The following is a 23,570-nucleotide window of genomic DNA, read 5'->3' as shown; positions in this document are numbered from 1 at the left end:
CTTAGTAATTTGGCAGAATAGTTAAACTGAATCAAATCAATATTTTTTTGGTGACCACCCTTCGGCGTTAAAACTGCATCACTTCTCTGAGATGGCCAACGCTGTCCTGCAGTTCTAGAAGACAATCAGCAGGGAGGTTGTTCCAAGCATGTTGGAGAACTTGCCACAGTTCTTCTGCAGACTTTGGTTGGCTCCTTGCTTCTGCCTTGATCAAGTTTTTATGTAAAAAGTAGTCAATTGCTTACAGTAATATGTTACTTTTTAAAAATTAAAGTCTAGGGTGCCTAAGACTTCTGCACAGTATTGTATACAGTGGGAGCAATAATTATTTGATCCCTTGCAGATTTTTTAGGTTTGCCCACTTACAAAGAATGGAACTGTGTAGAATTTTAATCATAGGTACATTTTAACATTAAGAGACAGAATATCACAAAATAATCCACAATAACAACATCATATAAATTTTATAAATATATTATTGTATTTTTGCATGAAATAACTATTTGATCCCCTACCAATCAGCAATAATTCTGGCTCCCACAGACCAGTTAGTTTTCCATTAAGAAGCACACCTAATCTCAACTCATTACCCAAAACACCTGAGTCAACTCGTTACATCGTTATGTAGCTGTATAAAAGACACCTGTCCACACAATCAATCAGATTCCAACGTTTCCACCATGGCCAAGACAAAGGAGCTGTCTAAGGACATCAGGGACAAAATTGTAGACCTGCACAAGGCTGGGATGGGCTACAAGAAAATAAGCAAGCAGCTTGATGAAAAGTTAACAACTGTTGGAGCAATTATTAGAAAATGGAAGAAACACAAAGTCACCGCCAATCTCCCTCGGTCTGGGGCTCCACGCAAGATCTCGCCTCGTGGGATATCAATGATCATGAGAAAGGTCAGGGATCAGCCCAGTACTACACAGGAGGAGCTTGTTAATGAACACCAAAGAACACCTGGATGATCCAGAGGAGGCTTGGGAGAAGGTGATGTGGTCAGATGAGACCAAAATAGAGCTATTTGGCATCAACTCGACTTGCCGTGTTTGGAGGAAGAGAAATGCTGAGTAGAACCCCAAGAACACCATCCCCACTGTGAAGCATAGAGGTGGAAACCTTATGCTTTGGGGGTGTTTCTCAGCTAAGGGGACAGGACGACTTCACCATATCGAGGGGAGGATGAATGGGGCCTCCTTCCCTCAGTGAGAGCACTGAAAATGGGTCGTGGATGGGTCTTCCAACATGACAATGACCCAAACCATACGGCCAAGGCAACAAAGGAGTGGCCTAGCCAGTCTCCAGACCTAAATCCCATCAAAAATCTGTGGAGGGAGCTGAAGCTTTGAGTTGCCAAGCGACAGCCTCGGAACATTAAGGATTTGGAGAGGATCTGCAAAGAGGAGTGGGCCAAAATCCCTCCCAAGATCTGTGCAAACCTGGTGAAAAACTACAACAAACGTCTGACCTCTGTGCTTGCCAACAAAGGTTTCTCCACCAGGTATTAAGTCCTATTGTTCTATGGATCAAATACTTATTTCATATGAAAATATGATATTAAATTAATAAAATTTATATGATGTTATTGTGGATTATTTTGTAATATTCTGTCTCTCAATGTTAAAATGTACCTATGATTAAAATTCTACACAGTTCCATTCTTTGTAAGTGGGCAAACCTACAAAATCAGCAAGGGATCAAATAATTATTGCTCCCACTGTATACTCTCTCTCTCACAGAGCACTTTATCAGAGTCTTGTTCAAATCATAATTAGCACAATTATGCAGCCAGGAGGTAGAATTGATTAGTGAAATCAGCTGGCTGGGTTCATGGGTGGAGAGAACACATGGCAGGACTTCCCTTCACCATGGACCCCTGGGCTTTACAGCCCTGCTACAGACCAACAGGCTTTATACCCTGCTACAGACCAAGAGGTTTTATACCCTGCTACAGACCAACAGGCTTTATACCCTGCTACAGACCAAGAGGTTTTATACCCTGCTACAGACCAACAGGCTTTATACCCTGCTACAGACCAAGAGGTTTTATACCCTGCTACAGACCAACAGGCTTTATACCCTGCTACAAACCAAGAGGTTTTATACCCTGCTACAGACCAACAGGCTGTTTCAATTATTATTGTAATAATACCCCCCCCCCCCCCCCCCAAGGAGTCAGTCAGGGGAATGACACACAGCCACCCAACACCTACGACCTGAGTGCCTCATCTCTACCCCCCACGGAAAAATTTCCACAGCGTCAGTGGCCCCTAAAGGTTGAACAGTGCGTAGAGACGCCATCTAGCTGACTCATGCACTGTGTGTGTGTGTGTGCGTGTGTGTGTGTGTGCGCGCATGTCAAACTGCGAGACGTCGTCAAGGAAGTGGCACTTTTCCGTCTGACATGCGCACGGCCGGATATACTCTGCAGCACTTCAGTTAAAGCACCCTGCTCAGCGCTGCGCGACGGCAGCGTCCGACCTGGGACTCAAACCGGCAACCCTTCGGGTTGCAAAGCCGGTCCTCGACCCGTCATCCCTACGCTGGCGAGGGGGGCGGTCTGGGGAGAGCCGGCGCAGGCCAGGCAGCGGCGGAGGCCCCGGCGACGCGCCCCGGCGGGTTAAACGGCTCCCGCCTGGAACAGAAAGCGAAAGCGCGGGAGTGCAGGAGCAGAAGCACGTGACCTCACAGACAGAGGAAGAGGAGTCCTTTCAGGACGCACCGGGAGACCGCAACGCACAGCCGCGCTTTGTTCGCCCTTTGATGGCGACTGCCTCTGGGGATCTCACGGTTCCTGTTCATCAAATAAAAGCTGCATTATTCTGAACAAAGGATCCCTTCCTTACCGGCATTCTGAAACTGAAAAAAACCGCCGGCTGAATTCATCCCGTGAACAACAATCTCTTTATATTCATGCAGTGTCTGTGTGAAAACACGCGATACACAATCAAATCTGAACGCAAGGGTGCCACTTAAGGTCACAGCGGTCTTCGCGTGACCCCAAAAATGCGTGTGCACACACACACTCACTCACTCACACTCACGCTCTACAGTCTCACAAAAGGCTTGCATTGAAACAGTTCATTTTTATACAGATCAACAATCAACATCGTTAAACTGAGATTTTAAAAAGAAAAGATTTTATTGCAAAAATGTGTTACATTACATTATTGACATTTGGTAGACGCTCTTATCCAGAGCGACGTACAGTTGATTAGACTAAGCAGGAGACAATCCTCCCCTGGAGCAATGCAGGGTTAAGGGGCCTTGCTCGAGGGCCCAACGGCTGTGTGGATCTTATTGTAGCTACACCGGGATTAGAACCACCGACCTTGCGTGTCCCAGTCATTTGCATTAACCATAATCTTTTGTACTCAGGAAACAGGAGTCATCATTACCAAACCCCCTCCCCCAAAACAAAAATTCCTGGAGTTTCGAACACAGCAGTGAGTCCCCAGTTGATTATTAGCATTATGTTAAATACGATTGTCAGAGAGTCAGAGAGGGGGCAGGTGTATAAATGCCACACATTCCAATTAAGGCTATGTTTATTTTCAGCGTTTATAAAAAAAAATTGTGCATCATTTAGAAGCAAAATGTGTGTGCATGTGTCTGTGCGTGTGCGTCCAGGTATGTCTGTGCGTATGTTTGTGTGTGTGCACACGTATCCGTGTGTGTAGGAGTGTGTGTCTGCATGCATGCGCGTGTGTGTGTGTGTGTGTGTGTGTGTGTGTGTGTGACTGTGCATGAGTGAATGTGTGTATCTGCATGTATGAGTGTGTGCATGTGTGACAAGAGTATTTGTGTGCCAAAAACGAATCAGTTACATTTGCTGTTATCTGAATCACTTTAAAAGGTGAAATCTGTATGTAAGGTACAGGATTTTTCATAATGGTGCAGACATTACATTATTGGCATTTGGCAGACTCTCTTATCCAGAGCGACATACAGTTGATTAGACTAAGCAGGAGACAGTCCTCCCCTGGAGCAATGCAGGGTTAAGGGCCTTGCTCAAGGGCCCAATGGCTGTGCGGATCTTATTGTGGATTGAATCACCGACCTTGCGTGTCCCAGTCATGTACCTTAACCACTACGCTACAGGCTGACAGGATTTTGGAACAGTAAGTAACCTTCCCACATAATGGTCCCACCTAGGAGGCTGACAGGATTTTGGAACAGTAAGTAACCTTCCCACATAATGGTCCCACCTAGGACCTGTTTAAACTTGAAAGTGAAAGTGTTTGTGTGTATGTGAGAGTGTGACTGTGTATGTGTGAATATATCTGTGTATTAGTGTGAGAAGCATTGTGTGTGTGAGTGGTAGCACTGGTGATGGGCTGGGAAGGTTAGGTGTAACACTATTAGTCATGATTCAGGTGAACACAATTATATTTCCCCACAGGTACTCACTGGCTGTTCTCAGGACTTCAACCGGAATCACAGCCCCGAGAACACCTGGCATACAGTACACCAGCGTAGCAAAAACCCGCAGGCATTACAGGGTTTTATTAAAATCACGATCATTTCACATTAGTCACTAATCAGACTGCTGACAGGCTAACGGGGGCTTACACAAGCGTATCATAAACTCACAGTCATTCGTGTTTTACTTAAATCACGAACATTTCTCATGAGTCACTAATCACACTGCTGACGGGGGCTTACACGAGCGTATCATGAACCCACAGGCATCCCAGTGTTTTATTTCATCACGATCATTTCTCATGAGTCACTAATCACACTGCTAACGTGCTAACGGGGGCTTACACGGGCGTATCCTTAAACCGCAGGCATTCCAGTATTTTACTTAAATCACAAACATTTAAATCATCAGCAGGAACTCGACTCCGTGTCATATAACCGCTGACTCACCGATACCAATGGGGAAGGTCAGATATAGTGCGCCACTGCTTTCGATGATTCATACATAATGGAGTAGTGCACGTTTATCTCCCCGACAACTGTTTGTGAAACGCGAAACCAAGTTGAAAACAAACAGGCTCAGCTGTAACGGGAGGAATCCCACGATGCAGTGGGCCACGGCAACGGTTTTGAGTTTGTTTGTTTGTTTGGTTTTTTTTTTTGATTGAGTGACTAAGCACCGCTCTACTTTTCTGAGACGCTGTTTAGGTATGTGCCAGTCACATTCTCTGGTGCTGGTCGTTTATCGTCCCGGAGGCCAGAACTAAAAAATCACAGTGCGGCAGCGTCGGGTTATTAAGGCGCTAGCCTTTGGAACAGCCAGCCTGCCCCAATCAGAAATCTTAAGACCCATCTTCTCAGCATGGCTTTTACCTCAGGTGCGTCACAGTGAGGGGGGACAGACCTGCCTCAGGTGTCCGGTCTGGGACTGGACCTCATTAAAATGAGGGCTGGACTACGAGCAGAGCACTTTTATTAGAATTTTAATCTTTCCGTTTTAACTACTTATTATTGTCTTTGTAGTATTTCTGTTTTTGATCTCTGTGTACACAGCACGCTGGGTTGCAGTTCCATATGAAAAGTGCTGTACAAATACAGTTTTGCTCGCTTACAATGAGTCCAGTGAGTCCATTCCCAGGCCCCCTGTTCACCTGTAGGGGGCAGTGTGGGACACACCTGTAGGGGGCGGTGTGCGGCAGACCTGTAGGGGGCAGTGTGTGACACACCTGTAGGGGGCGGTGTGTGACACACCTGTAGGGGGCAGTGTGGGACACACCTGTAGGGGGCAGTGTGGGACACACCTGTAGGGGGCAGTGTGGGACACACCTGTAGGGGGCGGTGTGGGGCACACCTGTAGGGGGCGGTGTGGGGCACACCTGTAGGGGGCGGGGGCAACAGGGCGTGGTCACTGCTGCTTGCAACTCTCCTTCTTCTCCTTGGCTTTGCCGTGTCCTGATTGGCCACTCTGCCGCTTGGTGGGCGGGATGAACAGGGGCTCCTCCGTGTAGTCATGGAAACCGCGGCCAGGAGTGGAAGGGGCCTGGCAGAGATCTGTGGAGAGGAGAAAATTTTTTTATTAAAATAAAAAAGAAAATTATATTTGCCCGGAAAAATAATAAGTTGCTGCTTTTACAGAAGACCTGTTTGGGTACTGCAGGTGTACCTTGTTCTGCCCCTAGCTGTAGTTTTATCTATGACTGTTGCTGTCGTATTTGTATTTATCTTGGTACTGTAGTTACTGACATAATTCCATGCAGACTTGGTCTACTGGGAGATTTCAACATCCACCTGGAAGCCTCCCAGTCTGCTGCCTTCTTACCACTACCTCACTCCTTTGACCTCTCTCTGCATCACTCACAAGGCTGGAAACCTTCTCGACCTGATCTTTCTGAGGAACTGCTCCTCTTCTAACCCCACTGTTACCCCTTTACACAAGTCCGATCACCACTTCATTTCCTTCTCCATCCCCCTAGCCCCTCTGCCTCCCTCCCCTTCTCTCACCCCCACTGTTTCTGTCCGATGTAACCTCCGCTCTCTATCACCCTCTTCCCTTGCCCCCAGAGTCACCGCTTCCCTCCCTCCTCTTGAATCCTTCTCCAAACTACCCACTGATTCCGCATCTTCCGCGTTGCTTTCCTCTCTCTCCTCAGCCCTTGACTCTCTCTGTCCTCTTGTCTCCCGGCCTGCTCGATCCTCCCCTCCCAGCCCATGGGTTTCTGACCTTCTACGTTCCTCCAGGCCCAGCCTACGTGCAGCTGAGAGGAAGTGGAGGAAATCAAAAGACCCATCGGACCTGTCTTCCTACCAGTCTCTCCTGGCGGAATTCTCCTCCGCTATCACCACTGCCAAAAGAAATGACTTCCAAACAAAAATCCAGAATTCCACTTCTAACCCCCGTCAACTGTTCTCCATTTTCTCCTCTCTCCTCAGCACACCTCCCCCACCATCTCAGTCCTCGCTCACTGCTGATGACTTTGCGGTATTTTTTGACAAGAAGGTTGCAGATATCCACAGCACCTTCACGACCACCACCACTTCTATGCCTGCCTCCCATTCCATGTCTGCCCCTTGTTTCTCCTCTTTCTGTGCCCTTACAGATGCTGATGTGTCTCACCTCCTGCTCTCTCACTGCCCTGGACCCCATCCCCTCAAACCTCTTTCAGGCAATCACGCCTGACATCCTCCCGTTTGTCACCTCCCTTGTTAACTCCTCTCTGTCCTCTGGCTGCTTTCCCTCATCATTCAAGAGGGCCTACATCACCCCACTCCTAAAAAAACCCACTCTAGACCCCTCCTGCATTCAAAACTACCATCTCTCCTTCCTTTTCTATCCAAATCCATTGAACGAGCTGCCTCCAACCAACTCTCTTCCTTCCTCTCACAGAATAACCTGCTGGACCCCCACCAGCCCGGCTTCAGACCTGGCCACTCGACGGAGACCGCACTCCTCTCCGTCAATGAGTCCCTTCAAGCTACACGAGCAACCTCTCTCTCCTCTGTCCTGATCCTTCCTGACATCTCTGCAGCGTTCGACACAGTCAACCATTCCATCCTCTTAGCCTCCCTGGCATCTACAGGGATCTGTGGCACAGCCTTAGAGTGGATTAAGTCTTATCTCTCTGGCCGGTCCTCCCAGGTATCCTGGGCTGGAGGAGTGTCAACCCCTCGCCCCCTTGTTACAGGAGTCCCCCAGGGCTCAGTCCTCGGACCCCTCCTCTTCTCCATCTACACGAGATCCCTAGCCCCTGTTATCTCTGCTCATGGCATCTCATATCATTGTTATGCCGATGACACCCAACTCTTTCTCCTTATCTCCTACCCGTATCTCCACCTGCCTGAGAGACATCCAGAGCTGGATGGGCAACCACCATCTAAAGCTCAACCCAGGTAAGACGGAGGTAATCTTCATCCCTGCTCTAACCTCTCCCTTCTCTGATTTTTCCATCTCACTAGGGGATACCACAATGACCTCATCCCCTAGTGCAAGAAACCTTGGAGTGGTGATGGACAACAGGCTGTCCTTCTCCGAGAACATCGCTACGGTGACCCGGGCGTGCAGGTTCTTCCTGTACAACATCCGGAGAATCCGACCCTTTCTCACCACCTACTCCACTCAGCTCCTTGTTCAAGCAATGGTCCTGTCCCGCCTGAACTATTGCAATTCTCTGCTGGCTGGCCTTCCAGCATCTGCCATCAGACCCCTACAACTGATCCAGAATGCTGTAGCCCGTCTGGTATTCAATGTTCCCAGACATTCACGTCACCCCCCTGCTGACCTATACACCAACAAGACCCCTCCGTTCTGCCACTTTGTGCCGTCTGGCGCCTCCCCCTCGCCACACCTGCACTTCACGCTCACGACTGCTGTCTGTCCTGGTCCCACGGTGGTGGAATGACCTCCCGGTGGATGTCAGAATGGCAGAGTCTCTGACCTCCTTCAAGCGCAGACTGAAGACTCATCTCTTCAGGCTACACCTTTCCCTCTCCAACTCACAATCACCGTGATTAGCCTTAGACTGTAATGGCACTTATGCATAGATTGTATAGCTATTGTTACTTGTATAGATATTGTTGTTTTTTATTGGCTGTTATATTGTTGTATTCAGGGTATTCTAGCTGCCAACTGTGGTATGCTAGTTTGAAAGTTGATTGTACTCTTCAAGGGTTATCTGATTATCTGTATGTTCACACTAGGACTCGGAACTGTACTGTCCTCTCAGGTCCTCTTAGCACTCCTACTTGTGTTTGATTTGCACTTCGTTGTACGTCGCTCCGGATAAGAGCGTCTGCTAAATGCCATGTAATGTAATGTAACGTAATGTGCTCACCATGTGTTCTTGACTTAAGGTTCATGGCTGTACAACTGGTCCGATGTGAACTGTATCTTATCTGACCTGTTTGCTTTAATGCCCTTGATATGCACTGCTTCGTATGTTTTTTTACGTTTACATTTTAGTCATTTGACAGACGCTTTTAATCCAAAGCGACTTACAAGTGCATAGGTTCTTCCACAAGTAAAACCATCACATCCATAACTAGTAAAATACACATGAAGTGTTGTTCTGAACATAGTCATCATAAGTTGCAATATTTTTGTTTTTTTTAGTTTTTTGGGTTAGACAAGAGGGATAGGGATATCGGAAGTTGCTTTGGTCAAAAGTGTCAGCGGAATAAAATGCAATGTAATGTTTTAAAATGGAGGGGTAAAATAAATAATGGAGTCCCCCCCCCCCCTCCTCTCTACCGGAGCAGCTCAGCCCTGATTGGCCGATGTCCTTGCGCCGGGCCTTGAAGGTTGGATCCAGCTCCTCTGCGATGTTCCTGATTGGCTGCCGTCGACTGCAATGACATCAGAGCGTGTGGTCACAACACACTGCCCAACACTTTTCACCAAATGACCTCACCAACCAGACCACTGTCTTAGAGAGTGGGAGTTTTAAATAAAAATTACACAGTGAGTAACCTTCCCATAAAGGTCCCTCCCATCTGGGCGATACTTTGACTTGGTTTCCTGTTTAGACTTAAGCTTCAAAGTATAATATGACCAACTGAAGATCTGTCATAGTTCAAGAATGTGTGAGCATGCGTGTGAGTGATCTTTTTCCTGTCCAGTCACCAAATTCCAGATAATATTTGGGTAATGACAAGCTTGTTTTATTGTTTTATATTTTTATTGTTTTTGCGTGTGTGAGTGTGTGTGTGTGTGTGTGTGTGTTTGGTGGTGTGTGTGTTTGAGTGTTTGTGTGTGTGTGAGTGTGTGTTTGGTGCTGTGTGTGTTTGAGTGTTCGTGTGTGTGTTTGGTGGTGTGTGTGTTTGAGTGTTTGTGTGAGTGTGTGTGTGTGTGTGTGAGTGTGAGGTGTTTGGTGGTGTGTGTTTGAGTGTTTGTGTGTGTGTGTGAGTGTGTGTGTGTGTGTGTGTGTTTGAGTGTTTGTGTGAGTGTGTGTGTGTGTGTGAGTGTTTGGTGGTGTGTGTGTTTGAGTGTTTGTGTGAGAGTGTGTGTGTGAGTGTTTGGTGGGGTGTGGGTTTGAGTGTTTGTGTGAGAGAGTGTGTGTGTGTGTGTGTGTGAGTGTTTGGTGGTGTGTGTGTTTGAGTGTTTGTGTGAGTGTGTGTGTGTGTGTTTGAGTGTTTGTGTGAGAGTGTGTGTGTGTGTGTGTGTGTGTGTGAGTGTTTGGTGGTGTGTGTGTTTGAGTGTTTGTGTGAGTGTGTGTGTGTGTGTTTGAGTGTTTGTGTGAGAGTGTGTGTGTGTGTGTGTGTGTGTGTGTGTGTGAGTGTTTGCGTGGTGTGTGTGTTTGCGTGACTCACTGATTGGGCTGTGTGTGTGTGTGTGTGTGAGTGTGTGTGTGAGAGTGTGTGTGTGTGCGTGTGTGTGTGTGTGTGTGTGTGAGAGTGTGTGTGTGTGTGTGTGTGTTTGTGTGTGTGTGTGTAACTCACTGATTGGGCTGTGTGTGTGTGTGTGTGTGTGTGTATGACTCACTGATTGGGCTGTGTGTGAGTGTGTGTGTGAGAGTGTGTGTGTGTGTGTGTGTGTGTGTGAAAGAGTGTTTGGTGGTGTGTGTGTGTGTGTGAGTGTTTGTGTGTAACTCACTGATTGGGCTGTGTGTGTGTGGGTGTGTGTGTTTGAGTGTTTGTGTGAGAGTGTGTGTGTGAGTGTGTGTGTGTATGTGTGTGTGAGAGTGTGTGTGTATGTGTGTGTGAGAGTGTGTGTGTGTGTTTGTGTGAGAGTGTGTGTGTGTATGTGTGTGAGAGTGTGTGTGTGTATGTGTGTGTGTTTGTGTGAGAGTGTGTGTGTGTGTGTGTGTGTGTGTGAGTGTTTGGTGGTGTGTGTGTTTGCGTGACTTACTGATTGGGCTGTGTGTGTGTGTGTGTGAGTGTGTGTGTGAGAGTGTGTGTGTGTGTGTGTGTGTGTGTGTGAGAGTGTGTGTGTGTGTGTGTGTGTGTGTAACTCACTGATTGGGCTGTGTGTGTGTGTGTGTGTGTGACTCACTGATTGGGCTGTGTGTGTGTGGGTGTGTGTGTAACTCACTGATTGGGCTGTGTGTGTGTGGGTGTGTGTGCTTGAGTGTTTGTGTGAGAGTGTGTGTGTGAGTGTGTGTGTATGTGTGTGTGAGAGTGTGTGTGTGTGTGTGTTTGTGTGAGAGTGTGTGTGTGTATGTGTGTGTGAGAGTGTGTGTGTGTATGTGTGTGTGTTTGTGTGAGAGTGTGTGTGTGTGTGTGTGTGTGTGAGAGTGTTTGGTGGTGTGTGTGTTTGAGTGTTTGTGTGAGAGTGTGTGTGTGTGTGTGTGTGTGTGTGACTCACTGATTGGACGGTTGGGTTCTCTCCTGGCTGGGTGAGGGTGGCTCCTCCCTCAGCACCTGCACCTAGAGACACGCCCAGTGCCTGATTACATCACAGCCACCATCCAATCACATCCTAGCACAGGCTATGCCCACTCCCTAATATAAAGTCCTACGGAAACGTGCACTAATAATGATTACAGCAAGCACACATTAATCCCAAATGATTCATTATTAAAGTGCGTGTAATCACCAGCGTGTAAAGTCATAAAAAAAGAAGTGGACATGCTCGACCCATCCCCTCCCCTCCCATCCCCTCCCCTCCCATCCCCTCCCATCCCCTCCCATCCCCTCCCATCCCCTCCCCCCCCCGCCCCGGATGAGACGACACTCCCTCAGTAGGCAGACGCAGTTTCCATGACCTCATTAAAGTGAAACAAATATTTAACATAAGATATTTGTAAAAACTCAAAGCAGACCCAATATTTACAAACAGCAGCATACTGGAGGTGCTTACAACAACAGCACAACGCTGGACTGCAAGATGGCCGCACTCCACACTGCAAGATGGGAGATGACCGGTCTGTGAGATGACCATTTCCCCAGTCTGGGAGATGACCACCGGTCTGTCAGATGACCTGTCTGGGAGAGGACCGTACCTTTAGTTCCTGAGATGCCCTCCTCTCTCCTGCTTCCCAGCGCTCCTGCTGTGACCCCTGACCCTCCATGTCACATGACCTCCTCTTGGTCTTCATTTCCTGCCTCTGCATGAAGCGGGCGATCTCCTGAGAGAGAGAGAGAGAGAGAGAGAGAGAGAGGGAGAAGGAGAGGGGGAGAGAAAGAGAGAGAGAACATCTCATTACTAAAGACTTATTTAGCTGATGCTTTTTGAATCCGAAATGATTTACAGCTGATTAGACTATGCAGGGGGCCAATCCCCTTGGAGCAATATGGGGTTAAGGGCTTTGCTCAAAGGCCTAACAGCTGTGTTGCTAGTTTTTGCTATACCCATAGGAGTATACTTTTATACACCCACAGGTGTATAGTTCTTATACCCACAGGTGTATATTTGTGTTATACCCACAGGTGTATAGTTCTTATATCCACAGGTGTATATTTGTGTTATACCCACAGGTGTATAGTTCTTATACCCACAGGTGTATATTTGTGTTATACCCACAGGTGTATATTTGTGTTATACCCACATGTGTATAGTTCTTATACCCACAGGTGTATATTCGTGTTATACCCACAGGTGTATATTCGTGTTATACCCACAGGTGTATATTCGTGTTATACCCACAGGTGTTTATTCGTGTTAAACCCACAGGTGTATATTCGTGTTATACCCACAGGTGTATATTCGTGTTATACCCACAGGTGTATATTTGTGTTAAACCCACAGGTGTATATTCGTGTTATACCCACAGGTGTATATTCGTGTTAAACCCACAGGTGTATATTCGTGTTATACCCACAGGTGTATATTCGTGTTATACCCACAGGTGTATATTCGTGTTATACCCACAGGTGTATATTCGTGTTAAACCCACAGGTGTATATTCGTGTTCTACCCACAGGTGTATATTCGTGTTATACCCACAGGTGTATATTCGTGTTATACCCACAGGTGTATATTCGTGTTAAACCCACAGGTGTATATTCGTGTTATACCCACAGGTGTATATTCGTGTTATACCCACAGGTGTATATTCGTGTTATACCCACAGGTGTATATTCGTGTTATACCCACAGGTGTATATTCGTGTTATACCCACAGGTGTATATTCGTGTTAAACCCACAGGTGTATATTCGTGTTAAACCCACAGGTGTATATTCGTGTTAAACCCACAGGTGTATATTCGTGTTAAACCCACAGGTGTATATTCGTGTTAAACCCACAGGTGTATATTCGTGTTATACCCACAGGTGTATATTCGTGTTAAACCCACAGGTGTATATTTTTCCCCTCACCTCGTCCTGGGCCACCTGGGCCACTCGGGAGTCTCCCTCGGGGGCGGAGCTTGGTGGGAGGGGCGGGGAATGGGACACCTGAAACCACAGAAGAAGATTAGAGGCGAGCCCAGCCGGGCAGTGCTGCTCCACATCCTGCAGGCCAGAGTCTGCAGGTACAGCCCACAGTGTCTGCAGGTACAGCCCACAGTGTCTGCAGGTACAGGCCACAGTGTCTGCAGGTACAGCCCACAGTGTCTGCAGGTACAGCCCACAGTGTCTGCAGGTACAGCCCATAGTGTCTGCAGGTACAGACCACAGTGTCTGCAGGTACAGGCCACAGTGTCTGCAGGTACAGGCCACAGTGTCTGCAGGTACAGCCCAAAGTGTCTGCAGGTACAGGCCACAGTGTCTGCAGGTACAGCCCACAGTGTCTGCAGGTACAGGCCACAGTGTCTGCAGGTACAGCCCACAGCGTCTGCAGGTACAGCCCAGTGTCTGCAGGTACAGTCCACAGTGTCTGCAGGTACAGGCCACAGTGTCTGCAGGTACAGACCACAAACCAGACCTCACTCATGACATCACTTCCTGGACCAAGTCGGTAAAATGTACATTTTAGTCATTTCGCAGTCATTTAGAATAACTATTGAAATCAGGCGGTGTAGCGCATGGTTGGAGCAAATACCTGCAGACACTGTGTATAAGTTCCTGTCTCACTCTGAGTAAGTTCCTGTCTCACTCTGTGTAAGTTCCTGTCTCACTCTGAGTAAGTTCCTGTCTCACTCTGAGTAAGTTCCTGTCTCACTCTGAGTAGGTTCCTGTCTCACTCTGTGTAAGTTCCTGTCTCTCTCCGCTTCCTGTAGTCTCCAGGCCAGCTCATGGTCCAGGAGAACCTGTTGCAGTGATCCCAGCTCTAACACCGCCCCTATAAGAGAGCAGAAGAAATCTAATGTTATTAAGAGTCCTGGTCAGGGAAGGACAGATTAAGTACAAAATTAACAAAGAAATTCAATGTAAAAAAATAAAATAAAATAAAAAAACCCGGACAGAGCAGAAATCTCCATTTGGACACCACACCTTGTGCGGAAACCATGGTTAAGAAAACAGGTCGTGAGAAACCAGAACGTCAGCTCCCAGCTGGCTTCCGGGTCTCTGACCCCAGTGCTGAGATCAAAGAGATATGCTTTACAAACGCAGTGACGCAGTCAGCACAGGGCTCTCATGGGAACCAGGGTGGTAAAATAAATCAGTAACAACACGACAAACATCGACTCAAGTGTGGGGGGGGGACAAGTGTGCTGAAAGCCCTAGAGGGAAGTATGGTGTCAAGAGATAGAAGAAATACAGAGAGAGACAAGCTGACGAAGAGATCCGAGGATAACAGACAGACAGACGGACAGAGAGACAGACAGAAGCACATTAACACAGAAATGTAATATAAAACACACAGCCATAGATTAGCATCCAGCTAAAAAAAAATCGGAATCAAACTCCTGAAATCTCTCAACCTTCTCCTGCTGAAAAGCGTTTTCCAGTTTCAGTGACAGCAGGCAGAGTTAAGATCTTGGTGTACGTGATCAGGCTGAATGGGGTTAGACACAGACGTGCACTGCGGATGGGAGTTTGGGACTTTGGGAGTTTGGGACTTTGGGTGAGAGGTCACGATAAAGTGCATGACACCCTGGCACAGAGCCCTGTTCTCACACACCCTTTAAATACACCCACAACGTCGATTGCACAAAACAACCTTTTTTTTTTTTTTTTTTTCTTCTCTACAATGTTTTCTTTCAAATGTGTTCTCTTTTCTTCTTCTGCACACCTTGTCCTGGAACGCTGCTCTTGGAAAAAGCTGAAAAGGCACAAACATTCCTCTCTTTTGTCCTGGAAGGTCAGTTCAACACGCAACGGTCAGAGAGATAGCAGAAATTGGCTGAAACTGATCACCTGTTCTGAGAAACTTCCAGCGAAATGTAAGGCCTAATTTATAGCTATGTTTACGAGCGTTCACGTGTCTCTAGTGCTGCCATTTGTGCTTGCATGTCTTGTCTCCCCGCATGTTTGTGCTTGCTCCAATTGTGCTTGATATGTTTATATGTCTTGCTCCATTTGTTTGTGCTTGCTGCAACTGTAATTTTATTATTTTTTTAACTAATGTTAATGTTAATGTTATTGTCAACTGGCCGGGGACTACAGCTGGAAATTAGTCATGTAGGCTAAAGCTGCTCCATTTACTGTTTACAGTTAATTAATGGGGACTGTCCACGACATTATAAACAAATAAATTCAAATTCAAATTCAAGGCAGAATGTGAGGCAATCTTCAGGCACACAGCTTTCTCTGACGTTTTGCAGTTGCATAACCACAGAAGAAGACTAACAGAGTACACAACTGGACCCCTGCACTCAGTTTCTCATCTGTGTATTTATGGACGGCCTGTAGCGTAGTGGTTAAGGTACATGACCCTGTAGCATAGTGGTTAAGGTACATGACCCTGTAGCGTTGTGGTTAAGCCCTGTAGGGTAGTGGTTAAGGTACATGACCCTGTAGCTTAGTGGTTAAGGTACATGACCCTGTAGCGTAGTGGTTAAGGTACATGACCCTGTAGCATAGTGGTTAAGGAACATGACTGGGACCTGCAAGGTCGGTGGTTTGATCCCCGGTGTAGCCACAATAAGATCCGCACAGCCGTTGGGCCCTTGCGCAAGGCCCTTAACCCTGCATTGCTCCAGGGGAGGATTGTCCCCTGCTTAGTCTAATCAACTGTACGTCGCTCTGGATAAGAGCGTCTGCCAAATGCCAATAATGTCATGCCATGTCATGTAATCTAGTATACCAGGGGTTTCAATCTTGGAGGCCTGCTGTTCCCAATTGTAAATGGTAAATGGTTGGCATTTATAGAGCGCCTTTATCCAAAGCGCTGTACAATTGATCTCTCAACCTTCTCCTGCTGAAAAGCGTTTTCCAGTTTCATTGACAGCAGGTTACACGCTGGAGTTAAGATCTTGGTGTACGTGATCAGGCTGAATGGTGTTAGACACAGACATGCACCGGGAGTTAGGGAGTTAGGGAGTTTGAGAGTTTGGGAGTTTGAGAGTTTGGGAGTTTGGGTGAGAGGTCACGATAAAGTGCGTGACACCCTGACACAGAGCCCTGTTCTCACACAGCCTTTAAATACACCCACAACGTCGATTGCACAAAACAACCTTTTCTTTTTTTTTTTTTTCTTCTCTACAATGTTTTCTTTCAAATGTGTTCTCTTTTCTTCTTCTGCACACCTTTTCCTGGAACGCTGCTCTTGGAAAAAGCTGAAAAGACACAAACATTCCTCTCTTTTGTCCTGGAAGGTCAGTTCACTCGCCAACACGCAACGGTAAGAGAGATAGCAGAAATGGGCTGAAACTGATCACCTGTTCTGAGAAACTTCCAGCGAAATGTAAGGCCTGATTTATAGCTACTGAAGACATGTTTACGAGCGTTCATGCGTCTCTAGTGAAGGCAGAATGTGAGGCAATCTTCAGGCACACAGCTTTCTCTGACGTTTTGCAGTTGCATAACCACAGAAGAAGACTAACAGAGTACACAACTGGACCCCTGCACTCAGTTTCTCATCTGTGTATTCATGGACGGCCTGTAGGGTAGTGGTTAAGGTACATGACCCTGTAGCATAGTGGTTAAGGAACATTGGGGAGAGGGACGCCTGGAATACCCGGCTTTGCCTACTGCCCCCGCGACCCAACTCCGGATAAGCGGGTGATGATGGATGGATGGATGGATGGATGGCAACTGGGCGACATGGCTCAGGCAGTAAGAGCAGTCGTCTCATTGGCTCAGGCAGTAAGAGCAGTCGTCTCATTGGCTCAGGCAGTAAGAGCAGTCGTCTCATTGGCTCAGGCAGTAAGAGCAGTCGTCTCATTGGCTCAGGCAGTAAGAGCAGTCGTCTCTCATTGGCTCAGGCAATAAGAGCAGTCGTCTCATTGGCTCAGGCAGTAAGAGCAGTCTTCTGGCAGTCGGATGGTTTCCGGTTCGATCCCCCGCCTGGGCTGTCGGTGCCTTGCCTGGCAGCCAATCGCTGTGTGTGTGAGTGTGTGTGAGTGTGTGTGTGTGTGTGTGTGCGTGAGTGTGTGTGAGTGTGTGAGTGTGTGTATGAATGGGTGAATGAGAAGCATCAATTGTACAGCGCTTTGGATAAAGGCGCTATATAAATGCCAACCATTTACCATTTAACTTAGAGATAACAGAGAAACAAAAGAAAAAAACATCTCTGAAGCAGAGACTGGAGTGCTGCTAAAAAATGTAACCATGTAACAGGCAAAACCAAAATGGTTTGACATTAAACTGGAGGCAAAGAAGGAAGTCCCAGCCCACGAACCAGCAGGAGAGAAGTCTGTCTGGAATTACCCCGGAGGACCACAGCGATGTTTTTTCACAGCCCTGAATTTGACAGGACTGGCGAATGGATCTTCTGAGCTCTGGCCCCAGTGTGTTCTGGGCTCCAGCGTGTTCTGGGCTCCAGCATGTTCTGGGCTCCAGGGTGTTCTGGGCTCCAGGGTGTTCTGGGCTCCAGGGTGTTCTGGGCTCCAGGGTGTTCTGGGCTCCAGGGTGTTCTGGGCTCCAGCGTGTTCTGGGCTCCAGGGTGTTCTGGGCTCCAGGGTGTTGTGGGCTCCAGCGTGTTCTGGGCTCCAGCATGTTCTGGGCTCCAGGGTGTTCTGGGCTCCAGCGTGTTCTGGGCTCCAGCGTGTTCTGGGCTCCAGCATGTTCTGGGCTCCAGCGTGTTCTGGGCTCCAGGGTGTTCTGGGCTCCAGCATGTTCTGGGCTCCAGGGTGTTCTGGGCTCCAGCGTGTTCTGAGCTCCAGCGTGTTCTGGGCTCCAGCGTGTTCTGAGCTCCAGCGTGTTCTGGGCTCCAGGGTGTTCTGGGCTCCAGCGTGTCACAGACTCAGGAGGAACTGACCCGTGAGCCTCAAACCGGCTGGGTCCAAGCCATGCACCACTCTCCTCATAAACCAACACATGTGAAGGTATTATAAGAGGTCAGCCATAGCCACAATGGCCTAAGCTATGACTTCTACGCCCTATTCATAGCAAAGTTTGTTTATGTGTTTTATGGAATTCATATTCAACTCCAATTAAGCATTCATTAACCAGGACTACCTGAATGAGGGATCACCCGTGTTAATGTTGAATTCAGCCACGATTTTTATATGATATGAACAATTCTAATATTAAACTTACTAACTTATTACCAGCTGAGAGCACTCCTGAAATCCACTCGGATCCTATGAAGACTGATGAGAGATGAAAACTCTGATAAATCCAACGTTGTTTGTGTCGATGCACTTACGAAAGATTTATGTTCAAAGCCGTTCGGGGTCATGTTTGATAAATGAGGCCCAACGTCTACTAAAGATGATTTAGCCCCTTTGAAAAAAGCACCGCAGTGAAATTCACCGCCATAAACTAAAGTGTCAACGGTACCTTCACTGAGTGGGAATCTGGTGAATTTCCCATGGCAACCACTCTCCAGCTCTGCGGTGCCCCTCACTTCCTCTTCCTGTATTCGTTTGGCCACTTCCTGTGATGGGGGGGAAATAACATCTGCCTGTCATCACCAATGTGCTGACACTTTGTGGCTTGGACAGTTATGCATAGCAATTTTTCTTTTTCTTGGCACATAAAATTTCAGGCGAAAGCAAGCCCAAAACCACAGGATTTCTCCATTGGCAGTAAAACTTATTTTTTGTTTTTCCTCTTTAAAAATTGAGAAAATACTGACAGATTAAATTCACCAGTCTCCCTTCAATCGCACATTCACAGACAGATTCACACAGATTATGAGTTTTGTATTCACAGTATAATAATTCCAACTAATCCAGCAACCAGATGAGATTTTAGTGTACCTGGGATAGCCATCTGTTTAGTATCTTTTCAGTATCTTAATATGACTGTATGTGTATACACTCAGTGAGCCCTTTATTAGGTATTTTAGACTTATTTTCCTGACGTATTAAGGCTTCGACTGCTGTAGCCTGTCCACTTAAGAGTTATGATGCGTGGTGAGTTCAGAGAAGCTCTTCTGCATGCCACAGTTGCGCAGTTATTTGCATGACTGTCACTCCTTCCTGTCAGCTTTGACCAGTCTGGCCCTTTTCCTCTCACATCTCTCATTAACAAGGCTTCTTCCTGGCAGAACTGCTGCTCACTGGATGTTTTCAGTTTCTTGCACCATTCTCTGCAAACTCTAGAGACTAGTGTGCGTGAAAATCACAGGAAATCAGCAGTTTCTGAGAAACTAAAACAAACCACTCTGTCTGCCACCAACAATCATTTGTCAAGTCAAGTCAAGGTCAATGTCACTTAGATCACATTTTTCCCCATTCTGATGGTTGATGTGAACATTAACTGAAGCTCCTGACCTGTATCTAAATGGTTGGCATTTATATAGCGCCTTTATCCAAAGCAGTGTACAATTGATGCTTCTCATTCACACACACACACACACACACACACACACACACACACACACACACACACACACACACACACACACACACACACACACACACACACACACACACACACACCGACGGCAATTGGCTGCCATGCAAGGTGCCGACCAGCTCGTCAGGAGCATTTGGGGGTTAGGTGTCTTGCTCAGGGACACTTCGACACAGCCCGGGCGGGGGATCGAACCGACAACCCTCCGACTGCCAGACGACTGCTCTTACTAGCTGAGCCATGTCGCCCCCTATCTGCGTGATGATATATATTGCACTGCTGCCACGTGATTGATTAGATCATTGCATGAATAAGTAGGTCTACATATACATATACTTAGTGAGCACTTTATTAGGTAGACCTGTACACCAGCTTGTTAATGCAAATATTTAATCAGCCAATCATGTGGCAGCAGCTAAATGCATAAAAAGCATGCAGGTCAAGAGGTTCAACTGTTTTTCAGACCAAATGACAGAAAACTACATTATGTTTTTCCAATTCATATTGAAATGAAAATGTCAGTTCACGCCATCACCCAGTGCAAGGAACCTCGGCGTGGTGATGGACAGCAGACTGTTCCTCTCCGAGAACATTGCGGCGGTGACCCGGTCTTGCAGGTTCTTCCTATACAACATACGGAGAATCCATCCCTTTCTCACCCCCTACTCGACCCAGCTCCTGGTCCAAGCGATGGTTCTGTCCCGCCTGGACTACTGCAATTCCCTCTTGGCTGGTCTCCCAGCATCCGCCATCAGACCCCTCCAACTTATCCAGAATACAGCAGCTCGTCTGGTCTTAAACCTTCCCAAATACTCACACGTCACCCCCCTGCTTACTTCCCTCCACTGGCTGCCTGTCATGGCTCGCATCAAATTCAAAACATTGGTGCTACCCTTCCAAGCAGTTAAGGGGTCTTCCCCAGCTTACCTACAAAAAATCATCAGACCCTACACCCCTGCCAGACCTCTTCGTTCAGCCTCCACAGGCCGCTTGGCACCTCCCCCTCTCCGAACCTCCACCTCATGCTCACGACTACTGTCTGTTCTGGCTCCACGGTGGTGGAACGAACTCCCCGTTGAGGTCAGGACTGTAGAATCTCTCCCCACCTTCAAGCGCAAACTGAAGACGCACCTCTTCAAGCAGCACCTCTCCCCATCCCTCCCTACCTCCCTGTGAACCTTAATTGTTGTCTTTGTGATTTACTTTGTGTATCGGTATTTTTAGTTGGCTAGGTAAACAGTATTTGGATAGTTAAGTTTGGTGACTTTTGCTTTGTTGTTTGTTTATTTGTTCATAAAAAAAAAAAAAGGCCCTGGTCCTTATCTTTGTTGTACAGGTAGCAGTTGAAATTGTACTTCCCTCTAGGGTCTTTCAGGGCACTTATCCCTGGTTATGGGTATGCACTTTGTTGTACGTCTCTCTGGATAAGAGCGTCTGCCAAATGCCATTAATGCAATTAATGTAATGTAATGGTTAACTAATTATACAATAAGTTCATCCTTCGGTTTGCTAATGCATAAATATTAATATACAAATACATTAGTTAATAACAAATGCATTAACTGATGAAAAATTAATCTCATGTTAACGACTACATTAGTTAATGCCAATTCAAGAACAATTACTCTTAATTACTAACAATGAGCCATTATGTCCGTAGCAGCCCTTCTGCACATGTGAGCAGGAAGAACAAGGTCACAGCGTTGTGCTTGGTCTCCTAAATGTAGCACACTGACCTCAATCCTCAATCCTCCTACGCCCCCCTTCCTACGCCTCTTCAGCTGAACCGTCTCACTGCACAACAGCGCCCCCTTCAGCTCAACATTCCACCCTGCTGTACGGAGCGTTACACACGGCTCAGTGATGAGCCAATGAGGCGCCTATACTCTCCACACAGAATTACGAATGCCGCCCGGCAACAGAGAGGATGTTTTGTTTGTGTGCAAATGGCACGAACGTTATTTGTTTGGGATGATAGGAATGGTGAAGTCAGTCATGAGGAATGGTGAAATCATGACAGTGACGGTATGTGTGTAAGCTCGATTGCTGAAGCGATCAAGGAAGACTCATCCTGGCGGATCCTGTTAAGGAGCGGTTCCAGCGAGCAGACGGACCACGCGGTCTGCGACCGGATCGCTTGGGCTAGCCTGGCAGCCCGCAGCGCTAGCGCGCTCCAGGTTTATTCACTAAATTTGCTTTCCGATCTCTCCAAATTCAGTAGCAGTACAGCCACTGGTGCAGCAGGTGTCAGCAAAGCACCTGTTACTGACAACTGAGCGACCAGCCAAACCAGGAAAGATTACGGCCTCAAACCCCAGCACCATTTCCACAGCAAAACATGAAACGAAGTTTGAGGGCAACAAAGAAGACCACCTACGCAGAGGCACGAACAAGCGGCTAGTGATGTCTGAGCTGGTTCTGTGCAGATTATGTGAGCTTGCAGTGAGCTGAACCTTCATGTCTGGATTGTAGCTTTTGCTAACCACCTGGAAAACTGGCCAGCTCCGGCTACAGCAGAGTCAACAGAGTCGAGCGGTTCTTTAAAGACCAGAGCAATTCAGCGAGACGACGTCAAAACAGCTATTTTCACCAACCGTCTAGATTTCAGACTAAACAGAAAAAAGCTCCAAAATACAGAGTGAGTGAGGGCCAGTGTGTGTGTGTGTGTGTGTGTGTGTGTGTGTGTGTGTGGGTATTTTGGAGCACACATACACACACACACACATACACACACACACAATAATCTGATACACCCTGTGTTTACAGCTCCCTGTTCTCTGACATCCTCATTGCTGCAGGTGTCTGACTGCTGATGCCCCATGCTACTGCCACCTCCTCTCTGGAAGCCCAACAAACACCCCCCTCCTCCATCACACACAACACTACACCCCTCCTCCATCACACACAACACTACACCCCTCCTCCATCACACACACAACACTACACCCCTCCTCCATCACACACAACACTACACCCCTCCTCCATCACACACAACACTACACCCCTCCTCCATCACACACAACACCACACCCCCCATCACACACAACACTACACCCCTCCTCCATCACACACAACACTACACCCCTCCTCCATCACACACAACACTACACCCCCCCATCACACACAACACTACACCCCCCCATCACACACAACACTACACCCCTCCTCCATCACACACAACACTACACCCCTCCTCCATCACACACAACACTACACCCCACCCCCCACCCCCAGATCGCCCAGTTAACGCAGGTGGGCCCAGCCGAAAACAAAGAAGCCTTTTTCAGGGTATTTTAAGAGAGCTTTAGGGCCCCAATTAAAGGATGAAAAACATGTAGGAACGAGGAAAGGAAAATATGTGTAAGTGGGTATGCACAAGTGTGTCTGTGTCTGTGTGTATGTGTGTGTGTGTGTGTGTGAGTGTGAGTGTGTAAGTGTGTGAGTGTGTGTGTGTGAGTGCGTGTGTGTGTGTGTGTGTAAACACAATTCTGGCACTGAAGTAGATTCCTGGGGTTCCCCAGGCTGCACACACACACACACACACACTCACATACACACTCACATACACACACACGCTCACATACACACACACTCACACACACACACACTCACATACACACATGCTCACACACACACTCACACACATACACACGCTCACACACACACACACACACACAGACACACAGACACACACACACACACACACACACACACACACAGACACACAGGGCTCTTTATGCCTCAGCTCTTCATCCCACTTTCTCTCTGAGCTGCTGAACTGAATCAGCCTCAGTAATAAAGGCGTCTGTCTGAGTTCCTGCCTAACGCTGTCCTGGAGGGAGGCCAATGGTTTAATCTGCTCAACCATGTGCACACACACAGACAGAGACACACAAACAAACAGACATAAACACATACATACACA

General features: G+C 47.4%; 1 protein-coding gene across 2 annotated transcripts in view; it reads right to left on the bottom strand.

Moving 5' to 3' along the window:
* Positions 1-3,949: 3,949 nt before the first annotated feature.
* LOC133139227 (coiled-coil domain-containing protein 50-like) overlaps positions 3,950-23,570 on the bottom strand; it is a 20,979-nt gene continuing 1,358 nt past the window's right edge. The window contains exons 3-10 of one of the 2 annotated variants that reach the window (XR_009709799.1): positions 18,626-18,722; positions 13,981-14,078; positions 13,175-13,252; positions 11,859-11,984; positions 11,222-11,283; positions 9,170-9,264; positions 4,212-5,976; positions 3,950-4,154 (exon numbers count right to left, since the gene is read on the bottom strand). Coding sequence is in view for 1 of the 2 variants with exons in the window: in XM_061258637.1 (XP_061114621.1) it covers positions 5,831-5,976; positions 9,170-9,264; positions 11,222-11,283; positions 11,859-11,984; positions 13,175-13,252; positions 13,981-14,078; positions 18,626-18,722 (702 nt within the window). In the remaining variant the exon portion in view is untranslated. Of the gene's footprint in view, positions 4,155-4,184; positions 5,977-9,169; positions 9,265-11,221; positions 11,284-11,858; positions 11,985-13,174; positions 13,253-13,980; positions 14,079-18,625; positions 18,723-23,570 lie in introns of those variants that run through there. The other variant, XM_061258637.1, reaches the window with a different exon arrangement.

The sequence above is a fragment of the Conger conger genome, chromosome 10 (genome assembly GCF_963514075.1).
Source record: "Conger conger chromosome 10, fConCon1.1, whole genome shotgun sequence".
NCBI classification, from domain to species: Eukaryota; Metazoa; Chordata; class Actinopteri; order Anguilliformes; family Congridae; genus Conger; species Conger conger.
Note: the sequence above shows the minus strand (reverse complement) of the source record. Positions and strands in the feature narration are given on the sequence as shown.